Source organism: Leptonotus elevatus, chromosome 12 (genome assembly GCF_054856555.1).
Source record: "Leptonotus elevatus isolate MCC_2025b chromosome 12, RoL_Lele_1.0, whole genome shotgun sequence".
NCBI classification, from domain to species: Eukaryota; Metazoa; Chordata; class Actinopteri; order Syngnathiformes; family Syngnathidae; genus Leptonotus; species Leptonotus elevatus.
Genome location: NC_141250.1, coordinates 12,083,147 through 12,103,649, shown reverse-complemented (window position 1 = coordinate 12,103,649; position 20,503 = coordinate 12,083,147). Strand labels below are relative to the sequence as shown.

At 40.1% G+C, this 20,503-nt stretch overlaps 1 protein-coding gene across 1 annotated transcript in view; it reads right to left on the bottom strand.

Annotated features, from left to right (window-relative positions):
* The window catches only part of mid1 (midline 1), a 13,759-nt gene extending 1,248 nt beyond the window's left edge, over positions 1-12,511 (bottom strand). Inside the window, exons 1-9 of the mRNA XM_086091987.1 lie at positions 12,293-12,511; positions 9,311-10,032; positions 5,767-5,862; positions 4,118-4,225; positions 2,500-2,648; positions 2,291-2,418; positions 1,338-1,481; positions 938-1,099; positions 667-874 (exon numbers count right to left, since the gene is read on the bottom strand). Coding sequence (XP_085948113.1) covers positions 667-874; positions 938-1,099; positions 1,338-1,481; positions 2,291-2,418; positions 2,500-2,648; positions 4,118-4,225; positions 5,767-5,862; positions 9,311-9,976 — 1,661 coding nt within the window. The 5' untranslated portion in view covers positions 9,977-10,032; positions 12,293-12,511. The remainder of the gene's footprint in view (positions 1-666; positions 875-937; positions 1,100-1,337; positions 1,482-2,290; positions 2,419-2,499; positions 2,649-4,117; positions 4,226-5,766; positions 5,863-9,310; positions 10,033-12,292) is intronic.
* Between the last annotated feature and the right edge of the window lie 7,992 nt (positions 12,512-20,503).

Sequence of the window (20,503 nt, the reverse complement as noted above, 5' to 3'; positions counted from 1 at the left end):
AAGGTCCGCTGCAGCAAAGTGGAGAATGTAGACTACAGTACTGCTGTATCAAGAGCGAAGGCCTAGCAAAATGGCAAGTTATTGCCGTGCGCATTTAGTTTTGTTATTTTATTTTTCATTTTATTCAAAAAGAGACTAAGGGCCACTTCAACAAAGCTATGACTGTGGACAATACTGCAATGCCGAGAGCTAAGGCACTGAAACAGTGGCAGCTAATTTTATTATACGTATTCATATTTTGGATTTTATTCAAGAAGAGATAAGAAAGCTACTCGAACAGCTGCAGCAAATTGGAGACTGTGGACTAAAATACTGCAGTGCCCAGAGTTAAGGTAAACCAAAATGTAGCGTTAGCACGTGTGTTCATTTTTGACATTTTTAATTTGATTTGATTTGAGAGGAGATTGAGGGCAACTAGAGCAGGAAGCACTGCAGCAAAGCAGGAATTATGGAGTATAATACTTGAGCGCCCAGAGCTAAGACACTGCAACAGGCTAAGCTAACATTAGCATACTTCTTTTTTTTTTGCTTAATCCTCCTAATAAAAACATCTAAATTAGAAATATTAGATTTGTTTTTTTTCCTATTTATTTTACTGTATTTATTCCTCACAACAAAACATTTTGTAATGAAAAATGTGATTTTCCAAGAGCTGAGAGTATTCACCATGTGCTTCCTCCTATGAGAGCCTCCCAATAATGTCGGCCACTGTCGATGTAAACGTTGCCGGTGACACCGTAGCTGCTGTTGCTGCTGAAGCGGTCCTGGCTGTGACTCTTCTTGGACGTCGTCTCGTCCCTCTCCACCGTCAGGTTGTCGTGGGACACCCGCAACTTCCGGTGAGCGGACTTCGGATCCAGTTTGAACGGTTGACCTTGGACGAAAACAAAATTGAGCTTCGCGAGGCTGAGGAATCTTTCGCGGGGAAATGACTTACTGTTAGTTTTGAGCTTTCCCGGTTCGCTACTGCGGTTTCCGGCCTGGTTGATGGCTTTTACGATGAAGACGTACTTGGTGCCACATTGGAGCCCGTGCACCGTGTAGTGATTTTGCTTGATGCTTGGCACGATCATCCAGCTGTCAGCGGAATTGCACAAACCTGCAGAACATCAGATGAGCAGAAAGTGCTTTGGTAAACAATCTCGTAACTACCTAATTCCCATTGATGTTCTCATCACATTTTCCCTCTGCTGGCCCCTCGCTGTTTCACTTAGAGAAGGCATTGAGAAACTCAAATACAATTTGACATCAAACTTTTAGTTCAAGAGAATACCGACGACAACAACATAACGAAAAAGGAGGACAAAGACACACACAAAAAAAGCAAAACGACTTACTGACAACATTAGCGTGGCTGGTAAAAATGGCGTACTGGAGTTCATAGGACACGACAGTGAACTCGTCATCAGACGTCCAGTGAACCGTGATGGTGTCGTACGAAGCCGTGCATAATTCCTCGCGGATTACCGGCGGATTTGGCGCTGTAGCAAGGAAGAAAACAAAAAAACAACAAATGTTGTTCAGAGATTATCATCAAAGGCTTCACTCTGCGCGGGGGTAAAAATAGCAAACAAAAAACAATTTGTCGCAGGGATTAGCAGGCGCTTATTAGCATCAGGTCTTTGTGATTTGTTTCACGCCTAACAAGTGTAATTCAGATGCAGTCGCAATGCTGCTAGCTAAATCCACATAGACGCAAACTTTTTTTTTATTTTTACATATGACCTTTTTTTCAGTTGTTTTTAGCACTTGAAAAAGTGAAAACTTAGACTGTGGAGCTTGACATGGTTGTAGGCAAATGCAATGTTTCCCAACTAACATTTTTGCCCCGCGTCCAATAAAAACACATATCTCTGAATTTAAAATTAAAAAGAATAAAGTAACCAAATTATTTCTGGTTGGTTTGTTAAATAAATAAACAACAAATGTCAATATTTGCTCAATTAAGAAAAAAAAAGAATGAGATATTTTCATTTCTTGTTTTTGACCAATAAAAGCTTGCGCAATACAGATTTTGCATTGTAATCTCTAGGTATGACATTAAGAAAGAAATGCCATCTTTTGTTGAACTTAACCTTTAATTCATAAATATTACTAAATATATTACTATATATATATATATATATGAAAAATGGATGTGTTAAAAAAAAAACAAGGGCAGATTTGAAAATCATCTTGAATAGTTTCTCAGATAAAAAAAAAAAAGAGAGAGAGAGAAAGAAATGTGTTAACCAAGTCAAGCAAAATGAATGGGCTTCAACATAAAGCAAAATAAAGTAAAAACACTCACCTGTGAGATAATCAAGGCTCTCTAACATTTTCTTCTCCCTTGTGAAGTCTAAAGCAAAAGTATCAAAGGTGTCATTCAGGTTTATTTCCGGTAGCAAGATCTGAGAGGACGCTGTTGCCATGGAGACTCTGTAACAGGTCAAAGAATGAACAATAATACGCTGATATTTTTATCAACTCTTACCCGGGATGATCTCAGCGTCCACTCACCTCTCGCAGGTGCTTTTGGCCGACTGAAGGAAGCGCGAGGGGTCCGTCTCTTTCAGGGTGTGGTCGGCCTGAGCAATGAGCGTGGTGGACCTCTCCACGCACTGCTTGCAGCTGCCGATTTGCTGGGACAGCTTCCTCAGGCGCACTGTCTGGATGGGCCGGAAGGAATGGATTGGTGAAAAATGTGCCAAATGAGGGTCACTCCGCAACAATGAAAATGAAATAGCACTGGGTAAATTCCGGTCGATAGTTCATGAACTTCTCTGAGCATTTTAAAGAACCAATAATAATTTTCCATGTATTTAAACCTTGTTAAAGGTGTGGTAATGCCAAATAAACACATTTCGGACAGTTTGGAATTCAATCAAAATTAAAATTCTCATGAAATTCACCCCTAGCCGCTCAAAACTAAATATTACGGTAGGAAAAAATTAAAATTCAGAGTGTATCAAAGATTACTCGTAGTTTTGCTTTTCTTTAGATTTTGTTATTCCAAAAGAAGGACTGGCAACAAACATGTATGGCATAAATTTACTGTCCCAGCAGAAAAGGAAAAATTATTAAAAAAAAAAAAATTTTATGATCTTGAACTTTATCACGATCTGAACCAAAACTGGCAAAATCAGAATTCTTGAATCACACATGGAAGATTTCCTTCTTCTTTGGGTTTTCGTATTTATTATTATTTTATTTTTTTGCAACACTTATGTTAGTACTGCGTGATAGTTAATAATTTAAAAAAATGGACTGGTGGACTAACTTACTAACTAACTAACAGAATAATAGACAATCTTACAAATAAACTGAGAGAGAAAACTGACTGATACCAGTACCTAGTTGACTAACATACTGACCAACTGACTGACTTGACACATAGACTGACTGGCTAGGTCAGGGGTTGGCAACCCTGGTCCTCAAGAGCCGCAGTCCTGCGTGTTTTAGATGTCTCCCTCCTCCAACACAGGTGAGGATCATTATTAGGCGTGCTGATGAGCGGATCATTTGAATCACATGTGTTGGAAGAGGGTGACATCTAAAACACGCAGGACTGCGGCTCTTGAAGGCCAGGATTGCATACCCCTTTTCTAGGTGATTGAATGACTGACCAATTCACTGTCACTCACTCATTGCCTTACTGAGTAACTAACCAACTAACTAAACTAACTAATAACCAATCAACTAACTGAGAGTTAAGAAAGAATGCTAAAATGTGGATTTAAAACACCACCTCGCACCTTGGAAATTATTTTTTATAAACGTGAGGTTGGTTAACATTCCTGACAGGATTGTGTTCAGCTTTTGAGCTTCCATCCCAGAACAGATTGTGTTCAACCTTGGATCTTCCCTTATATTTATTTGGCCTTTTGCAGCCATTATTTGTTCAAAATGTTCCATCTTTCACTTATTATATCGGCATCTTTGCTATTGGAAAGAAATTAGGACAGTATATTAGTTGACAACTCGTGAAGTCTGAAGGTTTCCAGGTTTCAAACCAACACCCAGCATGTTCTGTTACAGCAGCATTCCAACAGCAACAATGAGCTCCACTATTGAGTTCCAGCATCTCAGCGGTGAGGGTCATCAAGGTTATCGAGATATAAATGGTGACAATCAGTACCTTTCCCTCCTTTATCTTGGTACCGATGATTTGCCTTCTCTGCTGTATGATATTGATCAGAAGGTCACACTCTTCCAGCAGCTTGTTTTCTTGCCTGGATGCATTTATCTAGACACGGGAGACAAGTCCAGATAATCAGCAGTCAATAATGGAGTGTCGTCAAGTAAAGTGTAGTTTAAGCCTATACAAATCCCACACAAGAGGGTTGACTCACTTAGACTACAAATAAGCATTTTGAAATCACGGGGAAGCAAAAATAAAGCTCAGGTAAACACAAGGGAGATTAATACAAACAAGAATGCCTGCTGACGCGCTTAGAATTCTGTGGGTCGTGTGGAATTGATTGTTAATTAATATTGTCTTTAGGCAACTGGGGAAAACTGGAGTGCACTGCTTCGCAACCTGCAGTGGCGCTGTTGAGTCACTTTCATTTGGGTTGCTTTCTGAAGAAGTACAACATGAGAGACAACATGACGTCAGTTATGAGAAGTTGGGCGACAGTACAGCCAGGCAGACCTCCGCTGCGGCACAACTGGGCAATGTCATTCTGCTCAACAGAACAATGGCATGGAAACAGTAGGACATCAAGTCCATCCCTATTGTTAAGTGGATGAAACGTTGGAAACTATGAATAGTTTTTGGAACATTACACATCATGATGACATGTTCGCATGACAATTAAAAGGAAACCAACTAATTACTGTAACTAAATAACTGTGTCACAGACTAAATGATGAACTAACAAACTGACTGATGAGCTAACTAACAGACCAAGCAAGCAGCCAACTGACTGACCAAATGGCTGACTAGCTAGCTAGCTAGCTGGATGACTGTACTGACTGACTAACATACAGTAACTGACAATCTCAAAAAACAGACTAACCTAATGAATATCTAACAAATATACAATCTGACTGACTAACTGAATAACTAACCGACCATCTGTTTTGTTGACCTTCTGACTGACAGACTAACAAACAAACAACTACAAGCAAACAAACTAACCAACTAACTAACTAACTAACTGAATGGATGGATGAAAATGTAGATGACAAACTGCCTCACACTTAAACAAACAATCATACAAACGAACAGACTGACATCCTTAAATGACTAACTAACTGACTGACTACCTAAATGACTAACTGATCAACCAACTAATTGACTGACTTGATAACTAACTGGTTGGCTGACTGTTTGCTAGCGAGCTGGATGACTACATAAGAATAACAAAGGATGCCACAAACATACTGACTAACATACCGACTGTTTAACAAACTAGCTAACTGCATGATAATGTAGTTGAACAATCATACAAACAAACAGGTTGACTGGCTGACCGACTAGCTCGATGAGTACTCTACGTAGTAGAGATTGTCTAACAGCATAACAGGTCATGTCAAAAACAAACAGACTACTGGTAACTTACTGACTAACATACAAACAGACTGACCTACCGCCCAACCATCTGCCTAACTTATTGACTGACTGACAGAATAACTAACTGCGACTAAAAACAAATCTTTCACCTCAAGCAGACAAGCACTGAACCCTTGGTGGAGGTAATGCTAGATTTACAGGCTAATGAGCGTTTGATGATGATGTAAAGCCAACTTCAGACACTATTTCCTGACCGTTAATAGCCTCACCTCCACGTGTTGGCACGTCTGGATGAGTTTGCCCATCAGAGTTTCCAACTCACTGGTCCTCTTGATGAGATTGCTAAGGTTGGTGTCCAAGGCATGCTGCGGGGGAAAAAAAACACAGAAACAAAATGCATTAAAGAGAATATTTAATTACACGCTGGCCCCACGCTAAGCTTTGAATGCGATAAATGCTGGAGCGGAGTTAAGCGAGAGAGAACAAGAATGACCACATTTGGCCGCTGATTGGTACGACGGCCTCCAGCGTGCCAAAGAAGCCATCACGCCGCCTGCTGAGGCCGTGAAGCTTAGCCGAGCATCTGTCTAACTAAACCCCGGCCCTGTTAATCACCGCCTCCGATCAAAGTCTTATGTCTCCAACTTCATCTCTGGCCGTAATTGGCTGCCATAACGACTCTCCCATTATGAAACATTATCGCCGCTGAATTAAAGATTTATTATGTGCCATTACATAAAATTAAATGGAGCGATATATTGTACAGTAAGATTCAAATGCTAATAAGGTGCGACTCGCAGACGGAGTGATAAGGATTTAAATAGACACCTGCGGATTTAGATGAAAGTAGACGGAAGAATTTTAGACGGGGTTTGGTTTTAAGCACTAAAAGGTAAATATGGGGGAAATGCATGCTAGGTCTTCTTTATGCACACTGTATATTTAATGCTAAAATATAATAAGGCCTTCTTTGGGATGACAAATAATGGTAATTACTAATTAAATCCCCTTTGAAAACATTAAAATAAATTCAGTTTTACAGTTTTTAATGTTTATCTTGGTCTAATTGTTTTATATAACACCCAGTGTGTAGTCCTTAGCACCATCTAGTGGTCAACGAATAGCATTAAAAGCACGTGAGATACCGTAGTGCTCCTGGCACGCGCATTACGGTGTCTCAGAGAGACCACATTTCACAAGCCTACCACCAATTCTTATTTTGCGTGAGCAACAGCGACTTGGCGAGCCGGAATTAGCCAGAGTAGCTAACAAGAGCGACTAGCGGGAGTTAGTCTGAACCATATGCTGGAGTGACTAACAAGAGCGGCTAGCAGGAGGAGGTAGCAAAACAAAAGCTACCAAAAGCTTGCGAGAGCAAAGCAAAAAGTGACAAGCGTCGGATCCGAATCACGGGAGTTAGTGACGAACACCTGCAGGCCCCAGCTGTGGAAGGTAAGCAGCGATTGACCTATTGGGTCCGAAACTCGATCCAAGCAGAAGATGGCGGCGAAACATGGCAGCTCTAGTAAGGTGAGACTACAGTGAAATTAGTGATTACTAGACGTACAATTATATATATATATATATATGGTTTTTAAAATAAATGAATTTTTAGTTCACCACTAGATGGTGCTAGGGAACACTGAACATCCCTTTAACATGGGTGTGTACACTTTTCCTATCCAATGCATGTGCTCTGAAATGGGAAGCAGTCGACCGCTTCTCACCCAAAGTCACACGTGACCCTAATGAGAACAAGCACTATAGAAAATGGATGGCGCCAGACGTACAACTGCATTGGCTACAATTACCTCGTGCAGGTGTGCTAATGTTGTTTAAAAGCATGCTGCGGAAAATGAATAAGTGGAGAAACTTGCACACAAAAAAAAGAAAACTTGAAATGCACATTATGCCTTCATACGGCGAGTGCAGGTGAGAGTCAGCTAAAATAGGCTTTATATTCAATACATATGATTTATTCATGCGTATGAGGGGAAGGAGGATAAAAGCCATTTGAAACGCCGAGCTGCAGGTAGAAAAGGTGATTATGGTAAAATAACAATATCCATCAAAGTGATGCTGATTGTTTCCAACATCTGAGCCCAAATGTCAAGTGGAAGTATCTTACAATTCAAATAAACAGAGAGAAGGGCAGCCAACAGAAAAACATGGCAGACGGAGCGAGCCCAAGCATTTCCTCTTCCTAGTGAGCCTACAATGCGTCCTGTCCCGCTAATGCAATTCCTTCGTTTTGTTTGAACAGCCGCATGACATGGACATCTCTTTTTCCTAAAGTCATTTCATCCTGATGAGCGGAAAGAATCTTTCTCTTTTTTTCCAAACCAGCACTTTGTGGTCCACACCTTCACTGTGGCCGCGCTTCCTTCCTTCCTATGTGGCCTGACGCGTCGCCGTCCTGCACTGGATTTTTATCTCGTATCAACATGTGGAATTGTTTGCCATTGTTGACATTAAATGATGGATTTGAGCACAGAAGTGCACAACTTTAGGTACAAGTGAACAATCTAATGAGCTACATTCAATATTTATTATGATATGATCCAAACTGAGCATTGTTACCGTTGTAAAGGCAGGAATGTTTTTGCAGATCTCGGAGTGGATCTCATTAGATGCAGGCGCACCTAATGAAGTATCTGGGGAGTTTAAGAAGCTTTGACATTTAAAAAAAAAAGATTTGTTCCCCAAGAGGGTGCGCATCACTGGGAGTGCATCAGCTCTTACAGCTGACAGCTGACCTCTGTAGCAAAGTGACCCACTCTTAAAAGATGGCGAGCCATGCCACAACACACTGCAAACATGCCGGAGTGCTGCAGAGAAACACTCTGATCGTAGTAATTTATTTATTTATACCATGAAATGGTTGTATTTTTCCAATGAAAACAAAAAAAAAATCATAATTAAAAACCCTACGGAATTAAATGCAATGGAAATACTATACTTTGGAATTATTAATATTTTACATGTAAACACTAAATATTGGAATATAAATATAAGTTGTCATGAAAACATAACATTTTAACATTAAAACACTATATTTTGCCAGGTAAAACATTGAAAGTCAGCACAATACTATTTTAGAATGAAAGTGCGATGTTTTGGAAACAGAAATTTGCCACAAAAACAATACTTTGCGATGAAAACACGACATTTTGTGATTTAAAACACAATTTGTACGATGGAAACACGATATCTTTCCAATGAAAACATATTTGACATTAAAACTCATTTTGACAACTGAATGATATAAATAATTTTAGCATGAAAACATTAGAAAACTAAATCAAAGAAAACGCAACATAGCATTTTGTTTTAAAAAACATACTGCGCTGAAAACACCATAAAAATATTCTACCATGAAAACATATATTTTCCATAAACACAGCATATTTTACAGAAAAACGACATATTTAAAAAATAAATAAATAGATTTGCTCTAAAAACCGACAAAAACATTGCTACGAAAACAATGTTTCATGAAAATGCTAAATTTTGCCATGACAACATTTTATTTTATTCTTTCAATTTAATATTTGCCATTAAAACACCAGATTTTGGTATGAAAATGCCAGGATTGCCCAATTTTTTTTGTTTGTTCTGCAAATAAAATATTTTGCTATTTAACATTTTACCATAATAATTGTATACTTTCCTTTACACTATCTGGTCATACTTTAACTGAGTTAAGGTTTGTACAAGGTAAAAGTAGCTTTGCACCGCCCAAAAAAAAAAAAAAGGCAGGAAAAGCTACTCCTGTGTGGCAGATGCATTTTTGGAAATTAAAAGTTGCCTCACCTTGAGCTTGTCATATCGGTCCCCCAGACCGGCGACTTGGTGGTCCCGGTGTCGTCCGACCAGCTTGCACAAAGCGCAGATCAACTGCTCGTCCGTCAAACAGTACATGTTGACCTTCTCGTCCTCGTGCTCGGTGCACATGACCCCTCGCATGTGGGAGTCCAGCAGGGGCTCCACGAGGCGGTGGCCCGTGAAGGGCTTCTTGTTGGGGTGGGTGGCCTTGAGGCAGTCATCGCAGTAGGACACCTCGCAGGTGACGCAGGTCTTCACCGCGTCCTGGGGCGGCTCCTGCTCGCAGAACTGACACGGCACCCGCTCTCCGGGCTGCGTCATGGCGCCGCCGTCGGGGGCGGCTCGCTCCCGCCGGGGCTGGCTGGGTGAGTTGGGTCCGCTGAGGGAAGCCTTCTGGTAGCGGTCGATGATGTTCTGCAGGGTGACGTTGCGCTTGAGTCCCTCTAGGCCTCGCTGGTTGAGGTTGATGACATAGCGGCAGGTCGGGCACTGGAAGGCGCGGATGGACTGGATGGGCTCGCTGGGGGTGCAGTGCGACACCAGGATGCGGTGGGCGCAGTTGGAACAAAGGCTGTGAGCGCAGGGCAGGAGTAGCGGATCCTCAAAGAGCTCCAGACAAATTGGGCATGTCAGCTCGGACTCCAGTGTTTCCATCTTCAGGCCAAACTCAGCGGAGAGGGCAGCGAAATCCAGGGAAGCCGCTCAGCTATCTGCGCACATTTACAAATGGCAACTATTTTAACCTTCAGACATCATTATATATGCATGTAATGTTGTTATTGTGGTTGTTAACATTATAGAGAGCTAACCAGAAAATAAGCTACTAAGGTATTCCACATATCAAAACAAAACTTATGAGGGAATCAATATATTTAAAACTTCTGACATTCATTTCACAAAAAATACATTATTAGTACGGAAGCGTGGAAGTGCCAATGTGGAGTAAACGCTTTTGGCTATGTTGTTTGAATGTGCAGCAAAATCATTGATAAAGTCGTTTGAATATATTGGTAAAATGTAGGCCACATTCTATATAAAATAAAAAAATCCCTTAATGCCACAATTGTGCACGCACGAGTCAATACCCCGTGGCATTATAGGGGGAAAAATTAGAATATGTTTAGCATTGAGCCTACGTTTTATCAATGTGTTCAAACTACTTTACTAAGATGCTCGAACAACATTATCAATATGTTCACACGACTTTACCAATACGTTCCAACAACTTAACTAATACGTTCAAATGACTTACCCGCTACGTTCAATCAACTTAACCAATTTGTCGGAACAACTTTACCGATGCGTTCGTACGACTTTACCAATAAGTTCGTATGACTTTATCAATACATTTAAACAACATAACCAAGTCAAAACCGTTTATTCCACATTGGCAGTTCCACATTTCCGTAATTTGGAATATAATTTGAATTTCATTTCTACCACACTGTAAACCACAACCGCCATAAATTCTTGTAATGAACCTGCAAAAGCATTACTGCAACATTATCTTACACAATTTAGTCTTAATTTGTGAGTGCCCTGAAGTCTACAAATGTATTTTCAAATATATGGAGCAGTACGATGAGGTAGTGGTTGACAGTTAAAACGTACAGGTATGCCTCACGGTTGTGAGGTGAGGGTTCAAATCGCTTATGCAACGGGTTTTTTTTCCAGATACTTTAACAAACATTCCAAAGACCTGCACATTAGATTAATTTAAGACTCCAAATTGTCCATAGTTGAGAATGTGAGTGTGAATTGTTGTTAGGCTACTTGTGATTGGCTGGGCCCAAACCCAAAATCAGTGGTATGAATGAATGAATGGACGGAAGGATGGATAGTGGAAATATTTGATTGCATCAATTTATATATTATTTTTTTCTATTTGTATAGTTATTTAGTATCGTCATTAAAAAAAACAATAGGGGGTTTTAACATTTTTTATTTAGTACTATGAACTAGACAAGTAAAATATGCATTTAACTGAAGTATTAGTTCTCATATTTTTATACTGTTAAAATCATAAAATATAGTATTAGTATTATTTTTTAAAGGCTGAATTTTGTATACCTACAATTACGGAAGAGGATTAGGGCCATTGAAGATGGGGGGTGCAGGATTCTGACTTTATTCTCAGAATTTTAATTCTGAAAGTCAGAATTCTGAGAATAAAGTGAGAATCCTGCACCCCCCCCCCCCACCCCCATCTTCACTGGCCCTTATCCTCTTCCGAATACAATACATATACTTTACACTGAATTGAATCTCACCAGATTACGCAAGTGTCCCGCCAGTGTATAACACTACAGTCCGGCAACACATCTCCCGCTCTGCCGTTTAACTGCGTCATCTGCTTTTTAATTCGGCCCAGATAAAGTTCTTTCACCCCTCTCACCCGTCTCCATATGCTGCAGCGAGGACTGACAGCTCAGTCAAGCAGAAGCGGATTGGCCCGCTTTGCTGATGGCGAGGGCCTCCGTGCACTCCGCACTATCACACACACTGAAGGCTTTGTTCCCAGTCCGGGTCAGACACCCCAGCTGTGAGTGGACATAGTGCACCCTCTGACCTTCCACCATTCACACCCCTTTTCCACGGGTGCGAACCCTTGACATACACGCTAATTAATGTGTGAAGAAGGCGAAAGCTTGTTATCGGGGAAGGAGACAGCAATTACCTCTGAGCATGTTGGTTCCTTAAACACACACACACACACACACTTTAGCGGACAAGAGTGCAATTGTTATGCTGGTGATGTCACTTTCTTGCGTACAGCGGAAGCTGAAACTCAGGTGACATTCCATCCAATCTATAACTTCCATTTAAGTTTTAGAGCATAAAGACTAGAATGATGGAACAACCGTGTCTTATCAAGCAGGTTATAAAGAGAATAATAGAGCACATAAACACGTCCGATTTACAATTTCCCAAAAAGTCACAAATCCGTGCCACTCTTCTCGATTGACCCACCGGTGGATTCCGCCCCGCTTTGCACCGCCGATTCATTTCTGCAGAAAGAAGAAGACCTTTGACCACAACGGGGAGAGAAAAAAAAAAATCACATCCACCAGAGCAAAGGAGGCATCGTCAGCAGGCTGGGAAGCACGCCTGCCATTCCCGAGACCGACATTCCCCTTAATCCCAGCGCTAAACTGATTGAGCGAGACTGCAGCCAGCACAACAGGAAAAGTTGCCCGACAATTCCAGGAAAGCTCCAGCTCCACCTACAGCCGGAGGGATGGCCGGCACTGGAAGAGGAGCGTGTGTGTTTTCTGTGTGTGTGTTTATGAGAGAAAGTGAGCTAGAGTGAAAAAGAGAGTGGGCCAGCCCATGAGCTCACAGGTATGTGATATCGGCCCATATCAGTGTCATGCTTTCCTTTGTGTGGGTCTGTGGGTGTCCCTTTGACCCTCGCATAACAATGCAATGCCGTGTGAATCACTACCGACTCAAAAAGAGACGAGGACAGAAATCCCCCCAGGATCTACGCAGTTAATATAGAGAAACCTCTAATACTACTTTGTTTACACAACCGATTTACTGCTGTGTACGTCAACTTTCCTTTTAACAACACTCAATAAAAGTTTCCCTTTCTTGCTTGATGTAAAACTTCAGTTGACACAAGTTTGTAATGCGCCACAAACTTTGAATGGTAAGCAGGTCTGGACTGCTGGCAGGCCAGTGTAGTACTCAGTGCAGAATGTGGAACTGGAATATGCAGGGATGTCCCTAAAAAAGACATTATTTAGAGGGGATCATATTGCATGTCGCGCCAAAACCTGTATGTACCTTTTCAGCATTAATGGTGCAATCACATTTGTGCGAGTTACTCAAGCCATGGGCACTAACATAGCACCATACTATCAAATATTCTGGCTTTTGACCCTTGTGATGATAATAGTTATGATGGTAATTTTCCTTTTTGGCCCAGAAAACACAAGGTCTATGATTTACAAAAACGATATGAAAAATGGACTCGTCAGACCGCAGCAAACGTTTCCACTTTGCATCAGTCCATCTCATGTGACCTCGGGTCCAAAGGAGCCAGCAGCGTTTATGGGTGATGGTTGAAATACTTATATATTTTACTCCACACGGTAGAGTTTCAACAAACTGTTATACCTGACAATGTTTTATTATTATTATTATTATTATTTTTTTTTTTTAAGTTTTCCTGATTGTGTTGGTTTTTAATTCAGTGCCTCCTGACGGCTTGAAGGTCACGGGCATTCAATGTTGGTTTTCGGCCTTGCCGCATATTGTGATTCCTCCAGATTCTCTGAATGTGAGAGAACGTTTATAATTTTGAACATTAAAGATATTGTCTATGTAGTGTATTCATAAGAATACAGGTTAAAAAAAAACTCTGGGGCAAAGGGGTGCAATCACCGATTTATTTTATTTTGCTATCTCCACCAAGGACAAAACAAGGCATTGGATAGTCACTCGTGTTTAATTTTAAGTCACATAGTCAAAAGCTGATGAACTTGATATAGGTCAATGTTGAAAAATAAGCACAGTCACCATAATACACTACATTTTCAAAGTTGTGAGTATTAATTACTACATGTATAATTCGTTATAATCTGACCTGTACAAGATTGACTGGAAACCAGTCCGAGCTGTACCCCACCTAATGCAAGATAATGCACAGCTACAGGCTAACATTAGCTTTAGCTAACATTAGCGTTTTTGATTTACTTTTGTTATTTTAGATTGTGTTCAAGAGAAGACTACGGGTTGCTACAGAAATGACCAGACCGTGGACTCCAGTGAGTCCAGATGCAGCCACAGACTAAGCTAACATTAGCATGTGTATTTAGTGTATTTGTTTGATTAAATTCAAGAAGAGACTATGAGCTATTGAAACAAAGTGGAGAATTTGTACTAGCGCTAAGCAGAGCCAAAGTGTAAGGTACAATTAGCATGTGTTTTCATTTCCGTTATTTTGTATTTTATTTGTGAAGAAACTTAAAGACACTGCAGCAAAATGGAGACTATGGACCACAAGTACAAAACATAGGAGATCTGTGTTTTTGCTTGTGTTTGTCATGCAACGTTGTGTTACTCACCAGGGAGGCGTAGACATAGACAAGAACCTGAGCCATGTCGAAAGTCGGACAAAATTCCCTCGGGATCTACCCGGCAAACACTGCGATGTCCAACAAATCCCAAACACAATCTGTAGCAGCGTAACAACCGAGACAAATGGCTTGAAAACACAACGCGAGTGACTTGGAACATCAACCTCCAGCTGCTCTCCCCCGTGAAAGACACCAAGCCCAAGCTGACATGACATGACATCATCTGCCACATCCCAGTCGGCCCTCGAGTGGAGGTGCCGTCAGCTTTCCGTGTACCGCGGCCTCCGTCACTCATCGGATGTCCCCTGATTGACTCGTCTGGCATAAAACACACACATACACACACACACACACACACACCCACACACACACACTAACTCTCTCACAGTCGCAGTTCAAATTCAAACAAAACACGAGTAATTCTGGGAGACCTAAATGGGAATGTTACAGACATTCCCTGGGAAAAACTGATTTTGACAGATTCTACTTGATCCGCAGTCGACAGTCAAGAGGATCCGGGTCCGAATCTTGGTTACGTTTTGTGTAAAACTGCTGCAGTATAGCGCCAATTACTGCCAACGAGGACGTACTCAATGTCAGATTGTTTTTTTTTTGCCTTTAGTCTAGGTGTCTGGTATCGGCTGTCGCCATAAGCACTCGATACCTTCACCCATTCCTCTATAATTTGTTAGGTTTCAATGATTATTTCATATTTAGTGTCTTCATACTGTATTATTAAAGCCCAATATCACTTCTGTGAAGTTACTTTTTTTCATGGCTCTCAAAACTCAAAATATTGAACATATTAAAAAAAATCAAGAATTTGCGGTTTTCATTGTATAATGCTTTCCAATCCAGATAGTTCATTGCAATGTCTGAACAGTATGGATAAAGTTAGAGATAGGCTGATGTGTTTTTTTCAGGGCCTGTACGAAAACGATTATTAGTAGTCAAGGAGGCAGATATCCGATATTTAAAGCCGACATTAATTTACAGTAAAAAAAAAAAGTTAAAAAAATAAGGGGATGGGTCTTTCAGTTAATTTTTTTAAAAATACAAATGCCAATATTGACTTTGTTGTAATGTCGTAAAGCATTAATGTTTATTGAACAATTTTTCAGACTTTTCAAAATGCCGACGTTTTTTCCCCCTTTTTCTTAATGTTTGACAATATACTTCATTAAAAATTTTGGGGGGGAAATGTTCAGGGAGCTCCCAAGGGTCTTAAAAAGTAAATTGGAAAGTTAAAGAAGGAATGCCATAGCAGTTTTTCCCCCCAAATTTTAAAAAATCCTGAAATCTCAAAATTTCACATTTCTTTGTTTTAATGTCGAACAAAAACAAAAGGTTCAGAAGGTTCCCAGGGTCAGCAGCATCTCTTATACAGTTAACTTAAAATGTTTATATACTGCATAGTTCCCTGAGATTAAAAAGGTTTTAGCTTTACCTTTTATTGGCCGTAAGATTTTGAAAAAATGGCAGATGCCGATATTCGTCAAAATGCCCAATATCGGCACCGGGCCGATTATCGTCTATCCCTAGATAAAAAGTGTATACATTATTATTGACTTGGCATTTGAAGTTGAATCCTAAGATAAAGTAAAAAATATATATATATTTTAAGTACACAACGTCTAACTGACTTCAAACAGGAGAATGTGGAAACAGCAAATGCCACTTTTCCGCTTTCAGTACCCACTCAACTATTTTCACTTCCGTTTGGGGTAGTCAGTTTTTCCACCACAGTAAACTGAAAAAAACCCACCACAAATTGAATGCATCATTTAGACAAGAAAAGCTAGCAAACAACAACCAAGCTGGAGAATGATGCTCTACTGCATGTGGCTGTTGGGAAGGAGACACATTTTTTTCAAGATGAGATTAAGTGGAGACTGTGCAGTATAACCCTGCAGTGTAAGTAAACATTTATAGCCATGTCCAATCACAGGGCTTCTTGACTACAGAATGGCGAACCACTAGTCCACCATGCTTCCATAATAGCAGTCCAAAAAGTATGAATCTGCTGTATTAAGGTTAAATAATTTCTTCTTAAATGAGGTTACAACATCCAGCCTTAACGCTAACCCGTTATGACATACAATTAAGCGTGACTGCCATCGCCGTGACGACGCACCGCTCGCTGCAAACGCGTAGGACTTTGTCAAGAAATGAACTTATCACTTGCACGTTGATTTGATTAGCAAGTAATGGCTCGCTTAGAGATGAAACGACGATAATGTCAAAAGATAGGGAGACAATTTCTCGCTCAAGCACTTTCTAATCCGCTTGGACGCGGCCCTTTATCAGCCTTTAATGACGGCCACAAAGCATAGAGTGAAGGAGCTCCACTGATTTTTCTTTTTTTCCCGGGGAAGACACCTAACGTCATTACGGGTAATGAGCGCAGCCGTGACCGACGCGCCGGCCTGCTGGTGCTCCGTGAAGCCGCCACGCTCCGCCGCGGCCCGCTCAGGCCTGTAATGTGATTTACAGCTTTAGCCCGGCAAAGCGCTTCATTAGAGCGACAAATGTACCCTGATCTGCAACTCGACGCAATGCTGAGATTAGACCCACACTTCCTGCTTCCTGACCGGCGTGCCTCATTGTTGCCACCACCGAGGATCTTAACGCTTGCATGGTCATTAGCTAGAATTTGCTAAATCTATTCAACCACTTGCATGAAACATAGCGGAAGCATTAAGCATATCCATAAAAGCAATTAGTTTTCCATGAGAGAAAAGTAGGGGGAAAACATACAATAGTGGTGCGTACCTGGATAGACGACGGTACAATGATTTGAAGTTACAAGCATAGCTAAAAAAAAAACTGAAACAATTTCCACAAAATGTTTTGGAGAGTTGCATAATGAACCAAGAATGAGAAAGCTAGCGGAAAGACATACAATTGTGGGCCAGATTTGGATAAAGGTGCATATGATGGTTGTAAGTTACAAGCATAAAAAAATAAACAGACATATTTCCTTTTGAAGGGCTGTAAAGACAGGACAAGGAAAAAAGGAAAAAAATAGGGGGAAAACAAAATTGGGGCACTGCTCTGGATAAAGGCAAATGCAATGATTTAGATTTGAAAATAGACAGCAGCATGTTCAGGAAGGTGCATTTATCCACAATTACAAATGGGATGCCTCAAGGGTCAATTCTGGTACCGAAATTATTTATACTATATATAAATGACATACCGTATGTAATGTTTGCAATATTTGGAATTTTGTGGTTTGTGCTGATGATATAAGTGTTTTTGTATGGGGAAGAACCTTCAGCAATTGCTTGGGGGGGGGGGGGGTGCTCAAGAGAGTTGGAGTAGCTCAAGTAGTGTTTTGATGTTAAAAAAAAAATAATAATAAATTAAAAAAAAAAACTTTAAATATTAATATTTTTGATCAAGGGTTATTTGACTGAATTGGAGAAAATTTAAAAAAAGAACAGTGTGACGATTATAAGCAATGCTTGAGCCGTAACCCTTCTCAGTCAGCTTTAAGCTCCTTTTGTTGAAATTAATTAATGAATTAATGTATTTATTTATTTATTTTGTTGAAAGTCATGCTGAGTGAATTAAAGCTATCAATCATAGCACAAAAATAACACCTACAATTTCCACAAAATTTGGGGATTATTGTGTTTCTTTGTTGATAGCAAACTATTTAAAAAATAGACACAGGTGCATTACACAACAATGTGTTTAGAATTTGTAAGCAGCATGTGACTCTTTAAAGTTATTTTTTGGATGCCCTGTTCCAAGTAAATGTAAACAATATATATGAGTAGTTATATACATCTGTGATGACAAGTTGTGTTTAGTATGAATGGCAAACCAGTCAGTGAGTAAGTCCGATGACTATACAGCACTCGCTACATCCAATATACGCTCTAAACAATTTCTCCTCTCTTGCAAGAACAAAACTGCAAATAAAAAATGGAAGAAAAAAAATATCATAACACTTTTTCTGAAAGAGGTTCTATTTTTAATTTGGTATCCAAACGCAACGTTTGTATTCTTTGCCTGCATTCCTAGCGTGTTGTTTTGTTGAGGTCAACTGCATAAACTTCCCCTGCGTGACCTGGCACGTGCCAGCAGTGGGGAAAACACCACGTGCGCACCAGACCAGAAGGAACATTTGGTCAAACAATGAGATTTACAGCAACACACTTCAATTTGGAGAAAGCAAATAGCAGCAGGAGCTACAATGCGGAAAATAGTCAAAGGGCACCACTATGTGGCTCATTTAATAACTACAACTATACAAATTGAGTTTACTGAATGCTGACAGCACTACATACAGCACACAGAATAATATGAAAATGACACGTGAGCTAAAAGTACTTACATCACAATTATAAAATCTTACATTTATAAGAATAAGGACACAAACAGTAGCTGTGAATGATTGTCTGTCAATATGTACTGTAATACCGCGTACCCCGCCCTTTGTCCAAACTAGGATAGATCAGACAAGAGCAGAGCAGTACTTTAAGTAAACATCCAATCACATAGCTCTGATGTCACATTTGCACGGTGTTTGTGGATTGCTATAATACGCTGGGATTCTTTGGCAACACTTGATAGCTCTCAGCATTTATGCTGATACAAATATGTGGCAATATTGTTGAAACGTAAAGTACTAAATAATTCCTTGCAATAAAGAGGGGATATGCACGGAATCGAGTATGGATGGTGTCACTTATACTAAACATTGAGCCGCGTCTTGATTACAAAGAAACAATTGTTGGAAGGCGTAAGCTTGGGTAATGAGCCATATGCTACTTCATCATGCCTAAAGACAAATGCATTAGAATCTGATCACATGCAGCATTCTGCTCTGGTCGATTTCCATCCATTTTCTATTGCACTTGTCATCATTAGGTTGGTGTTTGAGCTAAGCCTATCCCAGCTGACTTTTGGAGAAAAGCACCCGGGACTGGTTGTCAGCCAATGGGAGGGCACATATAGACAAACACTCAAAGTCCCATAGACTAAACATTTTTTTCTGCAATAATGTCTTGGAGTTAAGTCTCCATTTAAATCTTCCTATTGCATTAATTTTTCAGAAATAGCAAAAATGCTCCTGGGTCAATTTGACCCAAGAAATGTTGATGTGTCAAGAGCAAATTTTCTGTGTTGTCATGTTAACGAACAAACGAATTATCTCATTTAAACCCTTCTGTTTCATTTGTTTCTTAGAAGCCCAAAAAAAATTCCTGGGTCAATTTGACCCAGGGGTTGCTTCTTTATCTAAAAGTGGAAACAAAACATTTTTGTGTAATCCCATTAACTGAAAGAGGCAATACTTCATTTTAACCCGGATGTCACGGTCAATTCTTTTTATATTTAATTTCACTCCTCGCCATTTTCACTGAAGCAACTCCCTTCACTCCCGGCTGTTTTTACTGGATTTTGACTGATTTTGTAAGGCCCAAAGAATATTGTGTTCTATTGCTATAAAAACATGGAATTTACCAAAAATAAAGATTAGAGTCTCTTCTTTCATCAGGGAAAAAAATGTATATTTCTATCTGTTTCCGTTTTGCAGCACTTAGCATTAGAATATAGCTAAGTTTCATCATTATTCACAAATCTATGTAGAAATGTGAGTAAATTAGCTTTTTTTTTTTTTTAACATGGCCCTGGTTGATCTCTTATACTCGGCTGCCACCTGCTGGCCGTTTTTTAATAATAACTACCATTGCTTCAACCGTTCTCTTCAGTTCAGAGGCTGCATCAAAGCCTTCTGTATGCTCTAGCATTAAAAAAAAAAACATAATAAAAAAAAACGTATTTTGATGAACCTGAAAACTGTGACCTGACGTGCTAACCACTACATCTGCGCGGCACCTGTCGTGGTCTACAATCTTGCATATTTCACCAATTCTGACCTAACCCAATATCCACTCCTTAAACAACACTCCCCAGGCGTTTCCATGGCAACGCCTGTCCCACAGGCCATCAAAGGGAGCAACACAATGTGTGGGAAGATGTCAAACATTCCACCTTACAAAAACGAGATAAGTAACCAATTAGCAGGACAAAGCATGCGTACCAACCGCGGCGTCCCACTTGTGTTCACGTCAAGCTTAAGACA